This window comes from Mytilus edulis, chromosome 6, assembly GCF_963676685.1.
Source record: "Mytilus edulis chromosome 6, xbMytEdul2.2, whole genome shotgun sequence".
NCBI lineage: Eukaryota > Metazoa > Mollusca > Bivalvia > Mytilida > Mytilidae > Mytilus > Mytilus edulis.
Genome location: NC_092349.1, coordinates 66,332,721 through 66,359,597, shown reverse-complemented (window position 1 = coordinate 66,359,597; position 26,877 = coordinate 66,332,721). Strand labels below are relative to the sequence as shown.

General features: G+C 31.8%; 1 protein-coding gene across 2 annotated transcripts in view; it reads right to left on the bottom strand.

Annotated features, from left to right (window-relative positions):
• The window catches only part of LOC139528191 (probable RNA-binding protein 19), a 74,012-nt gene extending 47,135 nt beyond the window's left edge, over positions 1 to 26,877 (bottom strand). Inside the window, exons 1-18 of one of the 2 annotated variants that reach the window (XM_071324067.1) lie at positions 26,749 to 26,877; positions 21,079 to 21,261; positions 20,260 to 20,385; positions 19,332 to 19,391; positions 18,914 to 19,067; positions 18,206 to 18,261; positions 17,023 to 17,283; positions 15,297 to 15,365; positions 13,770 to 13,848; positions 13,280 to 13,351; positions 10,030 to 10,121; positions 9,571 to 9,609; positions 8,897 to 8,972; positions 8,451 to 8,581; positions 7,666 to 7,726; positions 5,795 to 5,849; positions 5,079 to 5,175; positions 3,824 to 3,934 (exon numbers count right to left, since the gene is read on the bottom strand). In XM_071324067.1, the coding sequence (XP_071180168.1) occupies positions 3,824 to 3,934; positions 5,079 to 5,175; positions 5,795 to 5,849; positions 7,666 to 7,726; positions 8,451 to 8,581; positions 8,897 to 8,972; positions 9,571 to 9,609; positions 10,030 to 10,121; positions 13,280 to 13,351; positions 13,770 to 13,848; positions 15,297 to 15,365; positions 17,023 to 17,283; positions 18,206 to 18,261; positions 18,914 to 19,067; positions 19,332 to 19,391; positions 20,260 to 20,385; positions 21,079 to 21,261; positions 26,749 to 26,784 (1,758 nt within the window). In that variant the 5' untranslated portion in view covers positions 26,785 to 26,877. Of the gene's footprint in view, positions 1 to 3,823; positions 3,935 to 5,078; positions 5,176 to 5,794; positions 5,850 to 7,665; positions 7,727 to 8,450; positions 8,582 to 8,896; positions 8,973 to 9,570; positions 9,610 to 10,029; positions 10,122 to 13,279; positions 13,352 to 13,769; positions 13,849 to 15,296; positions 15,366 to 17,022; positions 17,284 to 18,205; positions 18,262 to 18,907; positions 19,068 to 19,331; positions 19,392 to 20,259; positions 20,386 to 21,078; positions 21,262 to 26,748 lie in introns of both variants that reach the window. The other variant, XM_071324066.1, reaches the window with a different exon arrangement.

The window sequence follows — 26,877 nt, the reverse complement described above, 5'->3', positions numbered from 1 at the left end:
TGTTAGGTGCAGGAGGCACGAGGAAAGTTTTGGCGGTTTTTATGGGTGGGGTTTAAAGGTACTATATAAAGTTTGGGATTTAAATGTATTAGTATCGAAGGTGCTCACAGTTACGTCGGATTGAAGTTGGTCACATAGGTATATGTGCAGTTGCTGCTATGTTTATTGTACGTACAGGCGTTGGAGGCATTAGCCGGGGGAAAAGAAACGATGCGAAAGAGGAACATGTTTTCACATGACGGAGTTGAGTATAATGTTGACTTTATTTACATTCTGAAATCATGCCTGGAACGTATTATTAAGTTAGAAGCGAAAATCAATATATTTGTGTTCTTTTTTTTTTTTTTTTTTTTTTTTTTTTTAAACCGTTTTACAGGTTTATGATTTTATTTTAAAATACTACAGAATTTGGTTATATATTTCCATTCAATACTGAACCATGTGAACCATTTGAGTTCATTAATATGAAAAACAAATCAGCTTTTAAGCATGCAACTTTTATTTAAAAGTTGATAGATGAAATGCTCACTAAATATTACAGTGTCCACCTTTTGTATAAATCTGTTAATGTTTCAGTACAAAGTTCAGGTAAAGAATTTGTAAGACTTGTACTAGATTTGAGACATGGAAACAACATATGTTTAAATCTTCTCGCAGTGAGATGATTTTGTCACGGAGAGTGATACGAGTTACAGATGAGTTTGAAACGGTATGTATGAAATTTATTTTATTAGATCGCTGGGAGCGATGTGATTGGTTGCACAGTGTAGTGCACCATGGAATGTTATCGCTGGGAGCGATGTGATTGGTTGCACAGTGTAGTACACCATGGAATGTTGTCGCTGGGAGCGATGTGATTGGTTGCACAGTGTAGTGCACCATGGAATGTCGTCGCTGGGAGCGATGTGATTGGTTGCACAGTGTAGTGCACCATGGAATGTTGTCGCTGGGAGCGATGTGATTGGTTGCACAATGCACCATGGGATGTTGTATAGTTTAATTAATATACAGAAAACAAAAGATTAAATATGAAGGCATTAACTTTTTGTACATTATTAAATATATGTATACAATTGATTTGAAGATGAGACTTGTAATAATCATCATGTGAACCATGTTGAGTTCATTAATATGAAAAACAAATTAACTTTTAAGCATGCAACTTTTATTTAAAAGTTGATAAGATGAAATGCTCACTAAATATTACAGTGTCCACCTTTTGTATAAAATCTTATTACTGTTTCAGTACAAAGTTCAGGTAAAGAATTTGTAAGACTTGTACTAGATTTGAGACATGGAAACAACATATGTTTAAATCTTCTCGCAGTGAGATGATTTTGTCACGAAGAGTGATACGAGTTACAGATGAGTTTGAAATGGTATGTATGAAATTTATTTTATTAGATCGCTGGGAGCGATGTGATTGGTTGCACAGTGTAGTGCACCATGGAATGTTGTCGCTGGGAGCGATGTGATTGGTTGCACAGTGTAGTGCACCATGGAATGTTGTCGCTGGGAGCGATGTGATTGGTTGCACAGTGTAGTGCACCATGGAATGTTGTCGCTGGGAGCGATGTGATTGGTTGCACAGTGTAGTGCACCATGGAATGTTGTCGCTGGGAGCGATGTGATTGGTTGCACAGTGTAGTGCACCATGGAATGTTGTCGCTGGGAGCGATGTGATTGGTTGCACAGTGTAGTGCACCATGGAATGTTGTCGCTGGGAGCGATGTGATTGGTTGCACAATGCACCATGGGATGTTGTATAGTTAAATTAATATACAGAAAACAAAAGATTAAATATGAAGGCATTAACTTTTGTACATAATTAAATATATGTATACAATTGATTTGAAGATGAGACTTGTAATAATCATCAATTTTATATGTTTTTTCATTAAATACCACAATTTTGATTTTATTTTATCAGCAGGTCGCATTTACTATAAAACGATCAGAGTTTTAGTACCATATTGGAGACCTTATGTATGTGCTAATTATTTCCTGGATGCCACAAATATGCAGGTGTAGGTATAAAAAGTAGCCCGTTTTTATGTGAGATAAATCGGACAGTACCAAGAGTTCAACTTGGAGAGATTTTAAAACGGTAAGCAGTAATATTTTACAGTCCGTACACATGGTACATAACATATTGAGTGGAAAACTTTTTTAATTTAAAATCGATAATAAAAATGTAACAAAGATAATAAGAAACCTTGTACAAAGTCAGAGCTTCAGACATAGCTGTAGACTTTGTTTTTTGTTGTTGTTGATATAATAGATATATATATATATATGTTTAGATTTTTATGAATGCAACAATAGGATCACACAGTGTGATATGAAGTTGATGTATGTAGATCTGAGATGCATATATGTTTAGACTTTCATGAGCTATGTTGCGCAGTGTGACATAAAGGATCACAGTGTGATTAGAAGTTGATGTATGTAGATCTGAGATGCATATATGTTTAGACTTTCATGAGCTATGTTGCAGTGTGTAACATAAAGAATCACATAGTATGATTAGAAGTTGATGTATATAGATATGAAATATGTATATATCTATAGAGTTTAATGTTTATCTGATTAAGATACAAGTACATGTATGTATGAAGTTTTGATTGTGTTCTTCTATTTACAGAATCAAGGAAAACAGTTTGAGAAATTATCCATCGATTCAAGATTTGCATAACATTTGTCTGCATAAACATCTATTGCGAAAGCTTCCGGTTCAATATGTCGTATTTGACGTTCCGATTGTCGACTTGAAACTGATATTGGTCCAGTTTAGTGGTTGAAGATTTATCTTCAATTAGCAATATCTCAAAAGACTTTTTATATCAGCATCTTATTCTGAACTGTTTCATTTCCTTTGTTTCGATGTTACTGCGAGCAACTAATCCTATATCTGTGTTTGTCTTGTTTATAGCCTATTGAATTAGAAATTAAATGCTTTAAATTCGGACGAGCAGGGCGAGGGAGAATTTAAATGTATTTTATTTCGTTTGAAATAGGGTTTTTCCCGTTTGCTATTTGTAGTTAATATTTACAGATGGGAACTAGTATAACTAGTTCGGATACTGGTTTTGTAACAGTATGTACTATTTATAAGTTTGATGTTAGGTGCAGGAGGCACGAGGAAAGTTTTGGCGGTTTTTATGGGTGGGGTTTAAAGGTACTATATAAAGTTTGGGATTTAAATGTATTAGTATCGAAGGTGCTCGCAGTTACGTCGGATTGAAGTTGGTCACATAGGTATATGTGCAGTTGCTGCTATGTTTGTTGTACGTACAGGCGTTGGAGGCATTAGCCGGGGGAAAAGAAACGATGCGAAAGAGGAACAATGTTATATGTCATGTGTTTATATAATGTTTCGATTGAAGAAATATGTACAATTCAGTAAAATAAAATATTGTATCGCAAGAGAAAATAAGATGTTACTGCGAGCAACTAATCCTATATCTGTGTTTGTCTTGTTTATAGCCTATTGAATTAGAAATTAAATGCTTTAAATTTCGGACGAGCAGGGCGAGGGAGAATTTAATTCAAAATTATCCAGTGCTACTGCCAAGCAATAATTTGGATGGTACATTAATTATTGAAAACATTTGAATTTAAATTTTGCTACTTTGTAAGTCCGTTTAGGTCATAAAGCTCTACTTGTATTTTGGTCTTGTATAGTCTTAGCTTACAATTGATTAGGTTAAAGCATTCCTGATAAAAGTAAATCAAAATAATCTCTTTGGACACATGAAAGCAATAAAGTGTCCTTTTAACCCATTTTTTTACATGTTACTATAACTAGATATTATATATTTACCTGACTAAAACTATCTAAAACAACACCATTATCTATTAAGAAATCTCTTGTTTCTGATACAATCTGTGTTTCTCCTAGAGCCATCCGTACACCTAAACTACCAGATATCTCCTGTAAAAAGATGGTATTTTCATGTTAATTGGTACTTTTATATTAAGCATACAAATATAAATGAATATTTTAAAAGATGTGTGCTCACCAGTTTTATCTAAGGTGCATTGGCGGATCCAGGGGGGGAGTTCCGGGGTTGGACCCCCCCTTTTTTTTGGCCGATCAATGCATTTGAATGGGAGCATATAGCTGGAACCCCCCCTTTACTCTGGGTTGGGAACCCCTTTTTAAAATGGCTGGATCCGCCCCTGAGGTCAATTTGATTTTCAAATTGAATCAGTTTTGTTCAATAATGTTTTAATGTTCCCTGGTACAAATGTATGTTAACATTTAAAGTCATATGAAACCTCAAATTAAAAAAAAATATGCATATGTTTTTTAGAACTAAATTGATAGTTTTCATTAAACAACTTATGAACATATACTTTTTTTCTGAGGAAAATTCTTTAATTTGTTCACATTTAGAAGAAGTTTACTTATTTTTAATTGCTTGCTGCCAGGAAGCAATTCGCTGACATATTTTCCGTATGCATAGTGACCTAAGCGTGACCCTCCTCGTAAAATTCTGGTGATAGCAATACGCATGAATCTGTCATTTAAATAAACAAATACCTGATTGTATATGTTAAACACATGCTAAATACCCATGCTTTTTGTTGATTATTTACTATAAGGTAACAATCGGTAAACTTCGGCTTCAAAACACGGCATTTAATGAGTAGCCATATTTGTTAAATCATAACAGACAGAAAGAAGAAAAATTGACGATTATACGATATATTTGCGTAAAAAATGATAAAATCGTGCACAGAGGACTAAGTTTATGATATATACATGCATTGGTTCAAGAATTGGATGAACATTATTTTTCACCAGTCACTCGTATCTTATGACTTTAAAAATCCAATTTGTAAATTTAAAATTCATGGAATTCAGTTATAATCTACACTAATTTTACAACAAGTTTCAAATTTTAGACCTCCTTGATCTGTTTTGTTGCGACAACATTTTCTACAATACCATGTGTGATTTCAAGTAATGCCTTTAAAAGTCATTGGAATATGTTAAAAACAAACATCTAAGACAACAATAATTTTTTGTGTTGATGCTTGTTAAAAATCATGTTATAATAGAAATTACTTACTGCATCAAGAATTTGACTCTTTTCTGTTCCATATTTTTGTGCCATAACATTAGCCACAGCATTAGCACCCATAAATAATGTATTCCAGTTGTGAGAGCTGGTAATTATATAATATAAATTTAAAGCTACAATAATTACATTCGTTTTGGTCTTGTTAATCTGTTAGATTCAAAATATTCTATAAATTTTGCAATGATAAAGTTTGTTAAGTTTTATATGAAGTCAATTTAAACAGCTTATCTATAATTAAGAAAGGATCAATAAAGGCAGAATATTCACATCGTATGTATGTCTAATCATTTCTTTATAAATGATGAGCTCTGAAGAAAAATTTTGGCAAATTATTTATCAATCAATCATTAGAGAGGATGCTTCAAATGTTATTGATCCATTGCAATATGTTTGCTAAAATTTATTTTTCTAATGTAATATGTTAATACTTATTTCTCCTTTAAGAAGAGTAGCTTCAAGGTTTAACTTTTCACTTTTAACATGCCAAATTATTTTATACTCTGTCATAAATCATGAACCCTTATGTCTGTCATAAACGCTATTAACTTTAACCAAGCAGAAAGTTAACTTTTTCACATTTCTCATTTTTTTCATCCCTTTCTAAGCTTACTATACATTATTGGTTTTTTTTCTCATTATTGACGGCCTTAATCTCTTCATTTTTTTTAAATTCATTATATTTATTATGTTATGGTTGTACCTACCTGCCAGCCATGGCTTTCTGTTTTGCCTGTTTTTGTGTTTTAAAAGATGAACCTTCTGAAATAATATTTAATAACAATTTTTCATACATTTATTTTAAATAGCTAATCAAATTGATCTAGTTGGTGGCAAAATGCTATAGTGAAAAACTGTATGGATCAAATTAAGCTATGATTTGATTTTCTGCACAACCTTGACATTACTATCGTTAATTGCATATTTATTTATTCAATACAGAGCAGTATTTTTTCCAGTGGTGTTGAAAGGTTTTTAATTGCAGTGTTTTCCTTTTTTTTTTTTTAGCTATGTGCAAGTCTTCTGTGTTCAATATATAAAGTGGTATTTTTCAAAAAATTTTGGACACTCTGTCCGAGTCTGTCTACAATCTCAGGGCTTTCCAAAGTAGCCGGTAGACGGCGGATTTCCGTCGTTTACGGTGGCTTCAAGTGCAGGCTACTTCACTGACAAAAATATAAATTCAAAAAGAAAAATATATCTTTTTCAAATGTTTACAGGCAGCTGAGAGACGTATTGTCGCAAAGTCGCGGTCACGATAAACAAAAATGAAAAGTCAGTGTTTACCTGGGGCTAAATATAGTTCACATGAATTCAGGTCACTGATTGGTTGTCTATTTGAAGTCAGAATGCAGACGTTCCGGTGGTCATTGAACATCAACAATAGAGACATTCCGATGGTCATTAACTCGTTGATTTTGGCTTTTAGAACGTGAAGACAATCAGATAGGTTGACAGTATAGTACATCATGTTGTTCAGAATCTAGAAACAGTATCTTTTGAAGTTCATTTTTCAAAGCCCACGGGGTGTTCAGAGAATCAAGGTAAAAAACGAAAGTAGAATATTGTAGACTCGACCAAAAATAAATAACATTTCCAAATGATTTACATATCCAACGTATTGAGTAGTTTATAAAAAAAGAGAAAATCAGAGGATATATCAAGTTTTCTGTCAATGCTTGAGAAATAATTGTATGATTTAAATACACATAAAACAGTCTTTGGAGAAAAAAAGGGGGGTCATTTGTTTACAAATGCACGTAGTTATGCAAAATAAATCGATCAAGATTTCTAAAAATTCGGATTATTAAATAAATAAAACTCCTTTAAAAGAAAATGAATTTTAAGCATAAGGTTAAGACAATAAAAAACAAACCATTACATAAATAAAAAAATGAAATTTCTTTTGAGATTTTTTTTACTTCTTTAATTTCATACATAAAAAATGGTCATTTGAAAGATGAAATTAGGTGCCATGAGATTGCGAGAATGCAGGATTTTGCTCTATTTATGCCAGAGCTTCTGGGGACTTTGAGCGGCCCCCCAGACCCCTTGCTGTAAAGACTAAGCTTACAGCTTGGTGGGCGTCCGGCTTCGTACAGCCAACTATAATTGTAATTTAGCCTCCTATTTCAATTTCAAAGAAATGCCCTGCAATCTACAACTTCTTCACTTTGAACAATTCTTAATGTCAAATTTTTTGTTTGTATTCTAAAAAAACTCTGTTCATATGGAATTAACTTCTGAAATGGTTCAGCCATTTAAATTAATGGTGATTTATCTACTCAAATGTAATGTTAATATATATATTGAAGGGGACTTTTAAATGACTTTTATTCACTCAGATAATTTCATAGCTAAGAATAAAACCAAGCTACAAAAATGTTTTCAACACCTGAAAAACACTTCAAAAACAAACCAATATTTGAAGTGCATCATTGTAATTTTTTTGTGTGAAAATGACTGATGTGACTTTTGTAGTGTCTGCCAGCCAACAACACTACACAGCTTGTGTTGCCTTGTTTAACATGTTAGTATAATATTAAGTATGTTTGTGTTATAAAAGCTTTACACAAACCTGATGCAACAGTGTCTTCATCTTCCTTTGACTTGGATGGTAAAATGTGTAACATCCTCCCCTATAAAAGACATGTAAGAATGATTTATAGAGAAATAATTTAATTTTGGATGTAACACGTCTTCTGATTAGCTGACGTTATTTTGATATGAGCCCATAGACATAATTTAGTCATGTGACCGTGACGTAATAAACGTTTTTTCATGGTTTTCTACGGTTTAAAATGGAATTTAGAATTAAATTATAAGAAATGACTGTAACATTTTTTCTGTCTATTCGAAATAACATAAAAAATGTGGTGCACACTGTTAAATAACCTGCTACGCGCGATATTCAGTGTGCACCAAATTTTTGATGTTATTTCTTCATAAACAGAAAAAATATTACAGTCATTCCTTAATTGATGATTAAAATGCTTAACTTCTTTTTTTATCTTTGTGGATTTTTTTTTGGTTACTATATCTGGTAAATAACAACTCACTTCAATATCTTTCCAAAGAAAGAAAAATTAAATCAAGCCAAATGTCAACTAAATTGTTGCAGTCAAATATATCATTAAATTTTCCATTGTTTAGATTGTTTTTAAGCTATCACAATGTTTCAGTGTACCTTTTTGAAAAAATAACTTGAATTCCATTATATTGTGAAACCGGGAATTACTATTCCATGTGACTTAAGAATACCATTTACTCTGCCATTATAAAAAAAATCTTCATACATACAATTTATACAATTTCAAAATTTCCAGACCCTGCACCCAGAGTTTGAGATAAAATTAGACTTACCATAAAACTGGTTCCATCAAGGAATGTAAAAGCTCTGACAGCATGTTCAGGCATCATATAGGTTATAAAGGCAAAACCTTTTAGCTTCTTTGTTAAAGTATCTATTGGTAAATGTGTCTCTGTTAAAGGACCTATCAAGATAAAATATTCATAACTATAGACAGAGGAAAATTTAAAGAATGATTTTAATGCTTATACATTTTATGTTCATTAACATGCCCAAAATTGAATGATGCTATAAAATTCATCTGAAATGTATCACTATAAATGGAAAAAAGATTTCATATAAAGAAAAATCTTTTAAAATTTTTTTGTTTTGACAATTAATGTATTAAACCGCTATAAGCTTTCGTTCCAACTTAGCTAAAATGTTTAGGTACGAAATTCTTCAACTTGTGCTTAAAAATCTTGAATCTTAAGAATTGTTTTGAAGTCAAATATCTTACCAAACTTTGAAAATAATGCTTCTATGTCTTCATCCTTACATATGTATGGTAGGTTTCTGACAAACAATCTGCCAGTCTGAAAAAGAGAAAATATATATACCTTTTATAACAAGAGTTTCCAATATTTGATCAGACATTTGCAAATAAAAACTTAACCTATGATTGCGGATTTCACCTTCTAAATTCATTTCTTAAATCTTAAATTTTAAACTTATGCGTAGGATTTGTTATGTTTTAAATATGTACTTATTTACAGTGTGTTCTTTTTTCCCGACCCTATTTGGTGGTATTGCATGTTACAAAAAAGTCTATCTTATTTTTTTATGCAAAGAACAAGCTCAAGCTGAGGTTATGGGCGTTTTTAAACTTGCAGTTAGGTGAGTTTTTTTCTCTGTGTTGAAGCCTCACTGTGACTTTGAGATGAAAAACAGCAATAAAAGGGCTGTTCCTTTGTTTTTTGAATGTTGTTTCCTGTTCATGTACTGATTTTGTGTCATAGTTATCCAATATCCTTTGTTTATTCTAGGTTATTATGATGATGCTTCCGGATCTCTTAATCAGTATTTAAAAAGTGTATTCACATGTTAAGAGGGTCAATTAATAGCTAGTTAACACCCATGATCTATAAATATGTCACTAAGTCGTAAAGAAAGCTACTGTAAAGAATGACTTACATCAGCAATGGCTGCTTCTGATTCTGCTGTTTCTTGTCTCTACAATGATTAAAAACTATAACATCAATAATGCATATAATAGCATATTTTTAAACTAATTTGAGGTCGTGAAGTAGCAGATAATAGGCACTGAAATTTAATTAAACAATAATTCATTAATTCTTACTCAGAAAGCAATGCAAAATTTTCCATGTCAGTATTCTTGAAAATTTTGGACATTTTCATGAACCACTTTTTAATGTATGAAGAATAAAAAAATATATCACTGTGTTGAAGACCCATTGGTGTGGACTTGGACTGTTTTCTGCTCTATGGTCGGGTTGTTGTCTCTTTAACCCATTCCTCATTTCCATTCCCAATTTTATCATATTTTTTCATTTTTACCGATATACATTTCAACTGTATTAGTATTGATAGAAATGGACAAGTGAAAAAAAAATAATATTTAGTTTTGCTCACCTGTTTCTCCAGATCTACAGCAGGAATGTGAACGTCTGCCACATCTTCGACTGTATCTTCTTTCATCTTTTTGAGAAGTATCCTCTTACCACCTTGAATATAGTTAGTATTCTGTTAATGGTTCTGTCATCTTATAATTTAATGCATGTATGTATTCATTGTATTGAGGTTGAAAAATTGTTAGAAAATATCTGAAGTGATTTAGCCTGTTATCGTAGAATATTTCAAGAAAAAACACAAGTTTAATTAACCCTTTCCTCCATTATGACCCCTTTTGACGCCACCCCTTTTACTCCATAATGACGACTTTTGACGCCTGTGTAGTGACTCAGTTGAAACGTCTTGACTATGAAAAAACTTTATCAGACTTTAAAAAATTGTATCTAATAAAAACCAGATGCTCCGCAGGGCGTAGCTTTATACGACCGCAGAGGTTGAACCCTGAACGGTTGGGGCAAGTATGGACACAACATTCAAGCTGGATTCAGCTCTAAATTTGGATTGTGATTAAATAGTTGACACAGCATAGGTTTCTGACACAGAATGAATGTGTTCTAATGAACTTAAAATTTTTGTTTTCTCTTAGAGCAATTCACTATGCTGTTGAATATTAATCCTCTCAAAACAAGAATGTGTCCTCAGTACACGAATGCCCCACTCGCACTATCATTTTCCATGTTCAGTGGACCGTGAAATTGGGGTAAAAACTCTAATTTGGCATTAAAATTAGAAAGATCATATCATAGGGGACATGTGTACTAAGTTTGAAGTCGATTGGACTTAAACTTCATCAAAAACTACCTTGACCAAAAACTTTAACCTGAAGCGGGACAGACGGACGGAAGAACGGACGGACGAACGAACGGACGGACGAACGAACGGACAGACGGACGGACAGATGGACGCACAGACCAGAAAACATAATGCCCCTCTACTATCTTAGGTGGGGCATAAATGTTTGAAGAAATTTTCTTTTTTATTTATGAAATTTCAAATGAGAAAAATTGAACCCAATTTTTTTAATCACATCCCCCTTTCCCTTATTCCAAAACTAATCTCAATTAAAATTTCTAATGGAGTTTGCAACAATAACTACTCATTTAAATACATCATAAAATATTAAGATGTAAAAAAAACTGCTTGTTATCACTGAATGTTATTTATTATAATTTATCAGTTGGTAGTAAAAAGTGAATATACATTGTATATTGTATATAACAAAGATTTAAGTTGATTCTGGGCAAAGAAAGATAACTCCAATTAAAAAAAAATTTGCTATTTCACAATATTGTGCAATTAGATATTTCTTGCCATTGCGCAATACTGTGCAATTGAAAAGACTTGCTATTGCACAATACTTAATATAATAATTTTAGATCCTGATTTGGACCAACTTGAAAACTGGGCCCATAATAAAAAATCTAAGTACATTTTTGGATTCAGCATATCAAAGAACCCCAAGATTTCAATTTTTGTTGAAATCAGACTAAGTTTAATTTTGGACCCTTTGGACTTTAGTGTAGACCAATTTGAAAACAGGACCAAAAATGAAGAATCTACATACACAGTTAGATTTGGTATATCAAAGAACCCCATTTATTCAATTTTTGATGAAATCAAACAAAGTTTAATTTTGGACCCCGATTTGGACCAACTTGAAAACTGGGCCAATAATCAAGAATCTAAGTACATTTTTAGATTCAGCATATCAAAGAACCTAACTGATTCATTTTTTGTCAAAATCAAACTAAGTTTAATTTTGGACCCTTTGGACCTTAATGTAGACCAATTTGAAAACGGGACCAAAAGTTAAGAATCTACATACACAGTCATGACAGTTAGATTCGGCATATTAAAGATCCCCAATTATTCAATTTTGATGAAATCAAACAAAGTTTAATTTTGGACCCTTTGGGCCCCTTATTCTGTTGGGACCAAAACTCCCAAAATCAATACCAACCTTCCTTTTATGGTCATAAACCTTGTGTTTAAATTTCATAGATTTCTATTTACTTATACTAACGTTATGGTGCGAAAACCAAGAAAAATGCTTATTTGGGTCCCTTTTTGGCCCCTAATTCCTAAACTGTTGGGACCTAAACTCCCAAAATCAATACCAACCTTCCTTTTGTAGTCATTAACATTGTGTTTAAATTTCATTGATTTCTATTTACTTAAACTAAAGTTATTGTGCGAAAACCAAGAATAATGCTTATTTGGGCCCTTTTTTGGCCCCTAATTCCTAAACTGTTGAAACCTAAACTCCCAAAATCAATCCCAACCGTTCTTTTGTGGTCATAAACCTTGTGTCAACATTTCATAGATTTCTATTAACTTAAACTAAAGTTATAGTGCGAAAACCAAGAAAATGCTTATTTGGGCCCTTTTTGGCCCCTAATTTCTAAAATGTTGGGACCAAAACTCCCAAAATCAATACCAACCTTCCTTTTGTGGTCATAAACCTTGTGTTAAAATTTCATAGATTTCCATTCACTTTTACTAAAGTTAGAGTGCGAAAACTAAAAGTATTCGGACGCCGGACGACGACGCCGACGTGATAGCAATATACGACGAAAATTTTTTCAAATTTTGCGGTCGTATAAAAAGATATTCATGAGAATATCTGACTAGAATTTCATTGATGACATATTCCTTTTTCGCAAGGCAATAATACTTTAAACCTGACGATTATTTTTTATTGAAAAATTCTATTCGAATCAAGTATGTAAAAAAATAAATCCATGGAGGAAAGGGTTAACTAAAAAGAAGGGAATTATTTGTTATCTATAATTAAAAAAAACCACAAGCCACATTCAAATGCATATGTTTATGATCCAAAACAGATGAACATCATCACTGTACATTGTTCAAGTCTAATCATTGCTGATCTATAATATTCTCAGTGGTTTAAACATCTTGCCTGACTAAGAACACTTTTAAATTGTTTAATAGCTGATCATAACTCTGGCTGGATCTATATCTATTCAAATGTCTGTTTCAATGGTTTTGAAAGAAATGTTGTAACTTTTTCATTATTCTACTGCTAGATAATCATACATACAGACTCTTCATCAATTGATAATTCTAAATTACACAATATTGAAATGCATTCAAATGTGTGGCTAAAATACTGGAACATTTCTACCATACTGTATATAAGAATATACTGTAAAAATATTTCAAAGATTTGAAATGAGAGGTGATTGGTCCAGCTAATTCTAAGTTTACTGCTTTTTTTAGTAATAATTACCTATAAACAATTTATTTTTTCTCATGGCCTCATCCCATTCCTTTTCTGTACTGAAGTCAATAAAAGCTACACCTACAAAATAAAAAGCAACAACCAATGAAAATCAGTCTAAAAAGGTAACAGAAATCATTCCTTTAAAATGTTATGCATGTCTGAGTAAAATACTGCTATAAACATCCAAATTTAATATCTTTTATTTCTAGAATTACACTAAGCATACTGGTTCAGTTAAAAAAAAAACCATATAAATGCTTGTGCAAAAGATTTTTTTAATTTTTTTTATCAAAGAAAAAAACACAGGTTTCAAATGTTAAGAATATCAACAATCACAAATCTAATACCACAAAGTCTTAGGAAACTCCTTTCTTTCAGTTGATGATAATATTATAGGGATAACATTGCAGTAATAAAACTTCTATTTCAACAAAAAGAAAGACTATCATTCTAAGAACTTTGATCATTTAAATCAGTAGGTTTTCACAGTTTTTACCTAATGGTTTCTTCTTTGCATTCTTAGGTATTCTTACACCAATCGGTTCAAGTGGCTGGAAAAACTCTCTAATCATTGTCTGAAGAAAACAAAATGATAATAATACTGGTCATCTCATGCTTAACATGCAAATAACAAGTTAATAATTGCTATTGAATGGATTAAATATTTAAACAAGAATGTGTCCCAAGTACACGGATGCCCCATCCGCACCATCATTTTCTATGTTCAATGGACCGTGAAAATGGGGGAAAATCTCTAATTTAGCATTAAAATTAGAAAGATCATATCATAGGGAACATGTTTACTAAGTTTCAAGTTGATTGGACTTCAACTTCATCAAAAACTGCCTCGACCAAAAACTTTAACCTGAAGTGGGACGAACGGACAAACGGACGGATGGACGCACAGACCAGAAAATATAATGCCCATAAATTGCATAATAAATGGAGCATAAAAACTTACTTTGGTAAGTTTCATTTATTATTAACAATTTGAGGGGATTTTATAGTTTCAAGCTAAGAAGATAACTTCAACGATAATAAAATGTTCCACTGAGCACAGCTTGATATGACCACAGAGGTTGAACCCCTGAACAGTTGTGGGAAATTTGGACACAATATTCAAGCTTGATTCTCTCTGAATTTGGATTGTGATCAAATTTTTTAAATAGTATAGGTTTCTGACACAAAATAAATGTCAAGATCTTACAAAGCTATTGCACAATACTGTGTAATTAAAGATTCTTCTGAAAATTTTTAAAAATTTGAAATTTAAAAAATTTTGAACAAAAAATTTGAACCCCTGACGACACAGATGGCGACGACAACATCATACCATTATACGATCCCAAAGTTTTTTTTTGGCGGTTGTATAAAAAGGAAGTTCAATGGTAATCAAGTTTTGTTTATGATGATGTCGCAATAGTGGAATTTAATTTTTAGGACTAAAAATCTGAAAAATGAAGTATTGTATAAGATACTCACTAAATTAGGCCCAGTTTGCTGCAGTTAGTTTAATTACCATTCACATATAAGTTTGTCAAAAGTAATATCAAACTTATTAGTCTGTAGAAAAAGTCAAACTTACATTTTTGAGCTTGGTTTAAGATAGACTTATATATTGTTAAATTTTCCAGCGAAATAGTTATAGAATAACTAATTGAAGAATTCAAATAGAGAAAAATAGTCAACAGTGACCGAACAACACATAAATTCATGAATGCTCGTAGTGCATGAGTTCATTATATGTGATGTCCAGTCACAAGTTGAAAATTTTTCAATATTTGAATTCTTTGATTAGTTATTTTTTAATTATGTTTACAACGATATTGTCTTGGCAACGTCTATTGTTGTATGACGCCAGAGGAGTGTAATAACCAAGTTTATTTCACATGTGAAATCATCAGATTTCATTTCACTGGGAAATCAAGTAATTCTATGTAAGCAATGTAATAATTACCCATATAACATAATCATGAAGTCAAAAACTTGATATATAAAAAACTATATAAACAACAGCACATACCTCATCAACATATCCAGTAAACCCTCGTAACTTTATCAAATATTTCTGTTTGACTGGTTCCTTGTCATCCTACAAAAACAACATGAAGATATAAACTATTAATCATGAAAACACTGGTACCTTATCTAAACTTTTTTACTGCAAAGTTTTATTGATATTTTATCAAGAGCTATTAAAATATTACTTTCTAAAATCAAAATTAAGATAATATACCAGAAAACTTTGTTTCAAACAACATAATTCTAAAATTAAAATCAAAATAAATTGACTATTTGCAGTTAAATAAAGATTGACTAGATCTGTTACCACTATACAAAAGATTGAAAGAGAATTAGGAATTACATGACCTTATTTTGACACAAAATTGGCTACAATTCTAGCTTAATTAGATTTTACTGAAAAAAATTAGGGGGGGCATGCCCCTTTTATCATTCTGCACCTGTTGTGATGTCCATAATATGTTCTCCTCATGTCTAAAAACTGCCATACATGAATTACAAAGCAACTGTAAGCTGGGTAATGTAGGCACAGGGAAGCATGAAAAGCATAAGAATAAGAATTAAAAACCGAGGTCTTTCCACATAACTTTTCAAAGTTATTGATAATAAGCTAGTTCCTGTTTACTCAAAGTTAAAATTGGCATCCAACCACAAAATCTTCATACTGATGCGATAAAAAAGTGGTTTCCATATACTTTTGAGTGAAATAAGGAAGTTTATTAGCTACTTCCGGTTCAGTAAATGTCACTCCCGCGTTCATATGATAGTTTTTTTCACACTGATTCCAAAAATATAGTTCTATATACTTTTGCCTGTAAACCAGGGGATAATTGGATACTTCCAGTTTATCAAAAGTCCCTTCTAGTCTTTAGTGATATGTTAATGTATCTAAATTACAAAATATATGGATTCCTAGTACTTTCATGAAAAAGTGCAAACATAGCTACTTAAAGTTTTGTCAAGGTCACTTCTGGTTGTTATTTTTCAAGGTCATATGTCACCTAACCTTTTGTTAAAGGTCATATGGCTATATAATGAACCAGGTTGAAGTTATAATCAATTAACCTTATAATAGACATTTCAGGGGCACTAACTCCTATATTAAGCCTTTAGATTTAAGCATACCAAATGTAGCAGATCTTCATTACAGTAAAGCAAACATTTTGCACTTGTTCTTTTATTATATATTTCTTTTAAGGTGTCAGAGAAAATGCAAAAACGAGGAAAAGTCAAAATTGTAAATTTGACCTTGACCTCTTTTTCTAAGTTAGGACCTAGGGGCCTCAAATAAAAACATGCCAGGGTTATATGATTAACGGTTTATGAGTTAAAAAAACATATCGAAAAATTTATTTGGTGAAGGTAGATAACAAATTTCTGAGGATGTGACGAACAATTTATAAAAAGAATTTAGTCGATATATTTTTTTGTTACGAAGGAGATGCACACATTGGATAAACAGTGAATAGGGAGATAACTCTTACAAGGAAAATTCTTCGTCTTAGCAGGTTGAAATTTAAAAGTGCATAAACTGTACAATACAATATAAGAAATATCTAAGCGACATATTACGAAACAAAAATTCAAAAATTAGGCGGAAAAAAATAAATAATAATGATAATCAGAACAAATACAATGGGTCTTTCCACAGAAAAGTGGAAACACCTAATTATCTATAACATGAATAACTAGCATCAGTTAGATGTAAATGTACAGACTAAACTTACTTTTGCAGGTACTGCATCCTTTTTCAGTGTGAGGAAATCATCATCATCACTTTCAGACTTGTCATCTTTATCTTCACTTTTAGATTTGTTATCTTTGTCCTCGCTTTCACTACTGTCACTTGTGTCACCTTCTTCATCTTTGTCACCTTCGTCATCACTATCACTTTCCTTATCACTGGTGTCACTGCCACTATCATCTTCCTTGTCACTGTCATCAGAATCACTTAATAAATCCTTGTCTGCCATTTTAGCTTTTAAGTACTGCAATAGCAATGTCATATTTTTTATTTGTAAAGCAAAACTTTTGATATACACATCATTTTAAACACTACAAAGGTAACATGCATGAAAAACTTTCTGTAATTCTAAAAGTACTTGCCTTTTGTCTAACAAATCTAAAGAATGATTGTAAAATTGTGTAGGTCTACTAGAATATCAAAGAAGCAAGGATAATTGATGTATTGATTGTTGGTGCGTAAATCTATTTCCAACATTAGTGACTATGTTGTGATGGCCTGTTTTTATTGGTTGAGGAAGTCAGATTGCCTGAAGAGAACTTCTGCTAGAAAACTGACAATCTTAGTCAATTAAGATTGCAAATGAATGTACCTACCATGTAGGGGTTTGAACTCTAAACAACAGTCTTGACAGGTAAGTGAACTACTAAAAACACTCTGCCACTGAGGCACAAGAAAACGCAAGAAGAAGAAATGCGTTTAATAAGGCAGAATAAATAAAAGAAAAAAACGTCCCAATTTTTAACTTATTTTTTAAAAGTATCTATTTTGATCTACCTCCACAGAAGAACATCTCTCCATAACTGAATGATTGTGTAAAATATGTTAAAACATGTTGTTGATGTGATTAGTAAGTGTTTCTAGTTTTTTTTATTTTTTTTATATAAATTTATAGACCATTGGTTTTTCTGCTTGAATGGTTTTACATTAGTAATTTTTTGGGCCCTTTATAGCCTGCTGTTTGGTGTGAGCCAAGGCTCCATGTTGGAAGACCGTACTTTGACATATGATGGTTTACTTTCATGAATAGTGATTTGGATGGAGTGTTGTCTTATTGGCACTCATACCACATCTTCTATATATCTATAAATTCAATAAAAGCAATTACTTGTCTGTAATTAGGACAACATATTCAACATATTTTTCTCACATAATTTCACACTTACATCAAGATCAGACATTTTCTTTGGACTATCTTCCTCTGTTTTATCAACTTCCATCTCTATTGAAATAAAACATAATACTCATCAACAACTATGTGACTGTTTACATATGATCATACAATGTTATATTTGAAATAAAATCTTGTAAATTCAGAAATTACTGTATACATATATTATTGTGATTCTAGGACAATCGACCAAACTTTGAGAAATGTTAATGTGATTCCAGAACATGTTTCTTAAAAAATATGCAGTTAATCTTTTTCAATTATTTACTGAGACACCTCTTGTTCTGATAATGCATGTAACATTAAGCATACAAAATATTTCATTTTCAAAAGTGCACAAATGGCAAATATACAACAGAAACATAGGGGTTTGAAAACAAAATAACCCTATAAATAACCAGACATTAAGGAACCATCATGAATTAATGTAATGTATTACATTAGTGTGTAGATTAGGGGTGGAAAGTACCCTTTTTGAGGACATTGGGATTTGGCCTATATTTCATGTATTTTGCAAGAATTCGTGATTTACATTTAATGAAAAACTCTCATTAAAGATTTTTTGGATCTAGGAAAAATTGCTTTATCTAATTTGGGAATTGCGGATTCAGCATTTTATTTTTCTGGGGATTTAAGACCAAACCCCCTTCTAGACATTTGTGTCATAATTGTTTATTCAATCAAAGATGATATTTACCAGTACCTTCAACACCACTGTCAGAATTCTCATCATCACTGTTGTCAGATTCAGTCTTTTTTGTTGTCATGGTAACAATCTCGTCATTGTTCCAGATTTGTTTTTTCCCACCTTTCATATGAGCATCAAGAAACTCTTCAAATTTTGGGTCATCTTTTAACTAAAAAAAGAAGTATGTTGTACTGAATTGTTTCAATAGTAACAAGTAGACCATCATGAAAGTGAAGAAAGAGCAAAAAAGTAATTTTCTTACATCTTAATGTTGTACACGTATCTTAAAGAATGTAGTTGTAGAAAATTATCTCTACAAACCAATTTAACCCACACTGGATACAAAAAATAAAATAAGACCTTTATAAGGCAAATAAGTAGCTAACTAGTAACTAGGTATCAGTCCAATGTGGGAACTAGTTCATATTCTTACCTCTCCCATCATGTCCTCCAATGCCTTGTCTTTAGCTGTTTTCTTCTTTTCAGACTTGGACTGGAAATAAAAAAAATAACACATTAAATTTTCATATGTCTGAACTGTTATAAGATTAATAATCAGAATTGTTTTTTGTATTCATGACATCTTGTGTATATTTTAAAAGTAAAAATTGGTTAGACAAAGAGATAATGTTCTTAAAAATTGTAATTTAAAGCAGAATGCATTTGTGGGTAGGTCTAGGTATAATTTTTGGTTAGCTTAACTGTGAAGTCATTATTAGGTTAGATAAACTACCCTCCTTTCGGAGTAATCAAGTCCAACAGACAAATAGATTGGTTATCTGTTGGATTAGTCTTCTTTTACAGGAGGGTTGTTACATAACCTAATAATGACTTCACAGTTCAGCTAGCAAGTAAGCTAACCAAAAATATTACCTTTACCGACACACTCAATGCATTCTGCTGTAAAGTTATAGGAACAGTTGTAGCATTGACTGCTTTGCTACATTTTAATGAAAACAGTTCAGTAGCTAACTGAATTACAGAATGTAAAAGCATGGATAACATAAGCATGTCCCAAGTTGCATTGAGATTCTAGAAATCATACACATACACACATAGAAAAAAAATAGTCTGTTCAGTGTGAGCTGTACCTTGACCTATAATGGTTTACTTTTATAAAATGTTACTTGGATGGAGAGTTGTTTCATTGGCACTCATATCACATCTTCCTATATCTATTTAACTGAATTTTTCCAAGTTTTTATCTGAATATCAAATATTTTCAGAATTATCTTGCCTGGGTAAAAAATTGTGAGTTCCTAGACTGAACTGAAAATTTGTTGGTAAAACTCTATATGATTGGACAAAAATACTTGACCCCCCCTGTTCCCTAAAAACAAGAGAAGAATAAAAGCACTCACAGCTTTATCAGGCTTTTCCTCTGTTTTGACAGCAGCTGTTTTGGCTTGGAAAGCTGAACTATCTTTTGAATATTTACTCCATGATCTTGGTTTATTCTGATCTCCAAAATCTTTCGCATATTCAACCTTTAAAAGAACAGAACTTCAGTCAGATTATGTTGTAGTTTTAATTATGGCAGTAAGTAACCAGTAAGTTACTTCTAATTCTAAACATTTTCATGCATTCTTCCTACTTAAAATGGGGTCTGTAGGTCCATTGCATTATATAAGCTAATATTGATAATAAAATTGAGAATTGAAATTGGGAATGTGTCAAAATGACAACAACCCGACCAAAGAGCAGACAACAGCCGAAGGCCACCAATGGGTCTTCAATACAGTGAGAAACTCCTGCACCCGGAGGAGTCCTTCAGCTGGCCCCTAAACAAATATGTGTACATGTGAAAACTAGCTGTCATGTTATTATGTAATTTAATATGTAATCTGAACTTTCAATTTGAAAAGACAGAAATTATTGCGTGTATTTATTATGAAGATTTTGTCATTTTAGTCTAAAATGCAATATTAATTTGCTATATTCAGAAAACTCCTGTTTGATTCAAATTAAAAAAAAGTTTCAAAATGCAAGTTTTAATTATTGCGAAGATGACCCTGTCACATTTTTCACAATAATAAAAACATTGCAATAATTTTTGAATTTACAATATATGTTTTTCTTCATTTACTTTCCATATACATTGATATATGTCATGCATGTTGATCCTTGATTAAACTTGAGAGTTGAGTGATAACTTTTATTTGTATAAAATGTACACATACCTGTATTCTAGCTGTGTCAATAAAAGTTTTGTTCAGAGAGTTCAAGGCATTTTTAGCTTCTTCATCTTTACTATATCCAATAAATGCAAATTTTCTGAAGCGACCATCTTTAGTGAACTTCAAAGTACAATCAGTTATCTCCCCTTTTGTACTAAATACAGTCCTCAATCGCTCTTCTTTTATCTAAAATTATACAATTGAATAAACGTCAAAATTCAGACAATTCATACAGGGTTAGATGGTAACCTTTGTGTAGTTTGCGTCTGCTACAGTCAGTCTTAAAGAGTTATGTTGTCTGCTCCTAAATAAGTCTATTTATCAGCTATTGTCAGTAAAACATGGAAAATGAAAGAAAAAAAATTGTCTCAAGATTCTATCTTGTATTATGAAGAAGCTTTTGAACAAAATGCAAAACTCCATACAGGATTCAGGTTTTAAAATATCTAACCAAAGAATGTAAATAAATGTTAATTTCAAAAAATAAATTGCTTCTCTGGGTGCAGCTGGATACAAGGGCAGAGATCCTTGGTATTTAGTTAAATCGCATTACCAACTGGTTTCCTTTTATTAGAAGAGTGCTCGACCAAATGTTATTGAATAGGGATACAGTACCATTCAAGAGGACCAACTCTCCAACTCCCAACACCAAGGAAAATGCCGGAGTCACTCCGAAAAACTGCGATATGAATTTAGGAGCAATCTCTCCCAAAATCAAGTAAATGTTTATTGTGGTAGCTGGCTCACTCCCTACACCAAAGAATTAATTGCCCTTATCCTACTTTGATCTCTACCGGCACACAGGTAAAGGTGGTTGTAATAAAGAATTACATTTCCGTTCTACTGCATGTACCAGTTTAAGTGTCAAACAGGTGTATAATTTTAAATGTCTTTTAATATTAGTTAAGTTTAATTTGCGGTAAAAATAAGTTAAAATATTTTCGTATTTCTTGCTTGCTAATCTAAAAATATCTTGACCTAAATGTACTTGCTTTTTAAAAAAAAAGGTTTATAAAATATAGTGGAATATGTGAAAAACCCAATATTCTACTTCAAAGTTAAAGTCTTTATTTGAAAATTATGTGTCTAAAAGTTTTGTATATATATGCAGATAAAGAAAATTTATTCACCATTCGTTAGACATAATAATGGCCCCGTAATAATTATGTAAGTCTACAGCATTTTCTTTTTACGGTTAACTTATTGCTGGAATGAATAAAAGATTTAAAAGCAAAATGTTGTTGTTAATTCTTTCAATTTCATTAAAGTTTTATAAAAAATAAAATCTGTACTTAATTTTGACCTGGATGTCTTCACAAGTAAATTAATATTTTAATTACGAAATGGACATACTTTTGTAAAAATAACCGGAAACTTCTGCTAAATTTATGAGAGCAGTTTAAAGAAAATTATAAAAATTATGTGTCTCAAAGTTTTGTATATGCAAGAAAAAAAGGGAATATTGTTCACCATTCATTAAACTTAATAATTACGGCATTTCGTTTTATGATTTGATGGCATTACTTTAGAATAATAATACATTTCGGTTACAACAGGAATACTTCCACAGCTGCATTAACTTGTCTTTGTATAATATTTATTTTCACACAATGAATGTAAATTTGTGTATTTTGAACAGTGATCTTAAAAGATTTTAAAAACAATTATTTGCCGTGCGTAGACAATTCCACGATACACATCTCAATTATCAACAGTTTGGGTTGAACTTGACTTACTTAACAATGTTAAATGCTAAAAAAAGTTAACATTAATTTTATCCACAGCACTAGTTTTTTAAATGGCGGGAAATAATATCGCGTACCAGTAAACTCAGGTGCCTAGACGACCATGGGAAAATTCATTCCCGTTTCTAAAGTTGCAGAACGACATTTTTATGAGTTCGTATTGAGGCTCTAGCAGGTCCTTTTACAATTGATTAAACCAGCACACATCGATCTTCTTTGACTTTTTGATTTTTAATGTTTTATCAGTCAAAACAGGATGTAGACCTGAACATTTGTTATATCATGTATATATTCATGGTTATTATATAAATTTATGGTTGATGAAATATTGAAATTATGATGGAAATTGTCCGGGGGATCAATTGTGTTCAAATGACAAAAATACGATAAAGAACTGCCAAATGTCATGAATGTAGGCGGTTGAGAAATTTAGAAAATAAAATGATGACTGATTTAACTAGAATAGAATATTATGATGGGCAATTATGAGGTCTAATTATAATTAAAGGATTAGTGACCTATCGGGTAGCGATAAGCGGATTACTTATTATCACAACTTTTAACATCTTTTAAAACATTAAATGGCTGAGAGTCATAAACTTGTCAAAAACATGAAGACAAGTAGAATTCATTTAATGTGAAAATGTTTTTACACTTTTCAAATTAAAATGAAGAAATTGATATAAAATACTTTCGTCAATTTGAAAACCGTTTCGTAAAATACGAAAATGACAAGCTAGCAATATCACTTCAAGTTATTTCCTTTGTTCAACAGAGTTGTCACTTTACAGTTTCTTTTCGTAATTTAAATTATTGAAGTCTGTATAAATGTACCGAGGTGGTGAAACATAATATTTTACATATAAAATGTACATTGCTCAATAAATTGAGTTTATTGTTGATCGGATGAATCAACTCTGTGGTTTAGATAGGACTATCGTGTAATCGTAAAAACTACATTTTTTTATTAGCAAGTTGATTTTTAAATAATGTACAATTAATGGCTGGATATTGCTTATTGAGTAAGTCATAAAAGATTCTAATGGTGGCAAAATCATCTTTGTTGAAAGAACACAATGTAAGACCTGACCAGACTGTAATAGAAACACAATATAACAAGTTTTTTCTTCATATTGCTTCGTTTGTACGTTTTATTTCAAAGATAATGGCATGGGACAAAAACATATTAGATAATAATTATCATATTCTGAATGATAATGTCACATCTTTATCTGTCAAAGAAAGGAAAACATTTGTTCAAATTTTAATATGGTGATTTTAAAGCACACCTGTGCAATCAAGATCGATTAATGTACATAGGTAAATTATCTGGCTAATCCGATTATGTTGTCACGCTTCCTTAACTTTTAGTACATCCGATGGGCAATAAACCAATTAACAGCCATGCGGTGTTGAGAGAGAATCTTTGGAGGAATTTGGGAATTGACATGGACAAGAGTTATCTTCACAACCATAGGTGAGATAAAGAGTTTATCTGAGTCAGTGAGTGGACAGTATCAAAGTATTTCAGGTGTTTGTTTATTTTTACACCTTCTGCAGAAAGGAAAAAAAATGCCCATCAAAAACTAAGAAAGATTTTATCTTTCTCAAACACAAAATGCATTTAAATTTTATATATCTAGTGGATGCTAGGCATTAAAACTTTCCAAACAGCACAGGTAAGTCTGTACACAGAGTAGTTTTTGGGGTGAAAATACGGCCATATTTGTCCATTTGTTATGATGAACCTTAAATGCAATATGTTATGTCACTATACACCTTATCGCTAATCCTGGCTGACCCGGCCGCTTGATCTTTTGACGTCAACAACAATCACTTTTCCATTGTGGCGTCAGATATTTTGTTTTATGACGTCAAAATTTTACGGGAACCTTAGTCCAAATAATTATGACGTCTTGAAAGGCTATTATAATTTTTTTCTTTGACGCCTTACTTCGACGTCATAATGCTGAAGCCGCCATTTTCGGTTGGACTTTGAGAGCATATTTTGCTCTCAAATTTGAGACCCAATTTAGCCATCAAATTTTCAATGAAGGCTAAAACAAAAAGCACATATAAAAATTCTTACCTTTTATGTGTTTGTTTGTGCAAAATATTTCCAATTAATCCCTACAGAAATAATAATATAAGTAACAATTCCATCCGAGGCGGGAACATGTCGACTGCATTTTTTAAAACGTTTGTCTGATTTCTTTTTAGGAGATTATAAAATAATTTTTATACCAAACTCGGTAAAACCCGAAATTTCCGGAACCATTGTTTTACATTATCCGGAAATTCAGGTTGGTCAAAATGTACCGAGTTTGGTTCAAAAATATATTTTATACACCTAAAATGAAGCATCTTGAGGAGAAATCAGCTAAACATTTTTATAAAGCAGTAACTTCCCTCTCAAAGTCCAGTTGAATATATGAGTTTGGCGTTATGACGTCGAAGTAAGGCGTCAAAGAAAAAAATTATAATAGCCTTTCAAGACGTCATAATTATTTGGACTACGGGAACCTGTGTGATTTCCAGCAATGGCGGACAAATAACGATAAGGTGTATACTTAACTAGAAATGTTTGACAAGTATTCATACCATAATATGGTTTTAAGAAAACAATGCTCCATTTTGGTAGAATAATTTGTTTTGAAAAACAAAGAATTATACACCAATTGGTCTATACCATTATATGTCAATTGGTCTATATGTCAGTTGGTGGATTATACGTCAATTGAGGTATAATCCACCAATTGGTGGTTAATATGAGGCAGGCATTACCTGTAAATGGGGACGAAGTCTGTATGAATTATTTTTTTGTAACTTAAATATTTGTTAAAAAAAAGAAACGGAAATACCGTAACGTTTCCGATTTTGGTTCTGTTGTTAGGGATTTTAGTTGTGACGTTATTTAAATTATGACGTCATATGCAATGTAAACAAAGAAACGCTATCATCAGGTAACGATTTTTCATATCAAGGAATTATTAAAAATGAAATTGGTATTGCGCGTTCCTTCCTATTTTATACTAGGGCCGAGAAAAAAAAGATCGATGTTTCCGGTAACCCGACCGACCCTGTTTTTTAGCCCCGACCCTAACTTTTTTATTGGATCTTCAAAAAAAAATTTAAAAAAATTGTATCAACCGACCCCGTTTTTGACACAGGCTTCTGATAGATGACATATTTTTTCTCTCTTGCTTCTACTTGCATAGAAAGCCAGTAAAACATTTTATTAATGTCAAAAGGTATTCCAAATAGGTTAAAATCCAAGAAATTTGCACAGCAGGTGCTTCAAAAACATTGCAAATGGCACACTTCCGGTTTTTGAAACTAATTACGGATCCGGACTTGGAAAAACCATGATAATTTTCTGGATTTCATTTACGATGTCAAAAAAAAAAAAAAAAAAAAAAAAATGAATTCCGACCTACCGACCCTATTTTTCAAAATTATGTTACCGGAAACACATATCTTTTTTTTTTAGGCCTAGACTGATAAATATATATTTTACTCAAAGTTTCATACAAACGAGACCGGAAAAAGGAAGTACATTGTACATTTCTGCGCAGGTCCGGGATTTCAAAACACGACAAAAAAAATTTGAACGATTTTGAGTTCATTAGTACGATGAAAAATTCGGGAAATTTTACCGAATTTTTTTTTTATTGAATTTTCTACTGTTATAATTGGGGACTTCGTCGCCATATTACTGACCTGCCTAATGTTTCTGGGTATTGATTAATTATAAATCAGGCACCAATTGTACTTAATAATCAATACAACTTAGAAAAACTATGTTAAAGATAACCATAAGGCATAATTGATAAATTAATTTAAATTTTATCCATAGTCATAGAAATATGTTTACTCATGAATTTTGGGCTAGCTCGTAATACGTAGTTTATCCAACTATTTTTCTTACCCCGTTAGGAAGATTTTTTACAATCAAACGAGACATTTTACTCTGTTAGGGATCTGTTCTCCCTTTTGACAATTTGTAAACACGTGAAACGTGAAAATCTACCGGAAGTGATTAAGTTATCTCCCTTAC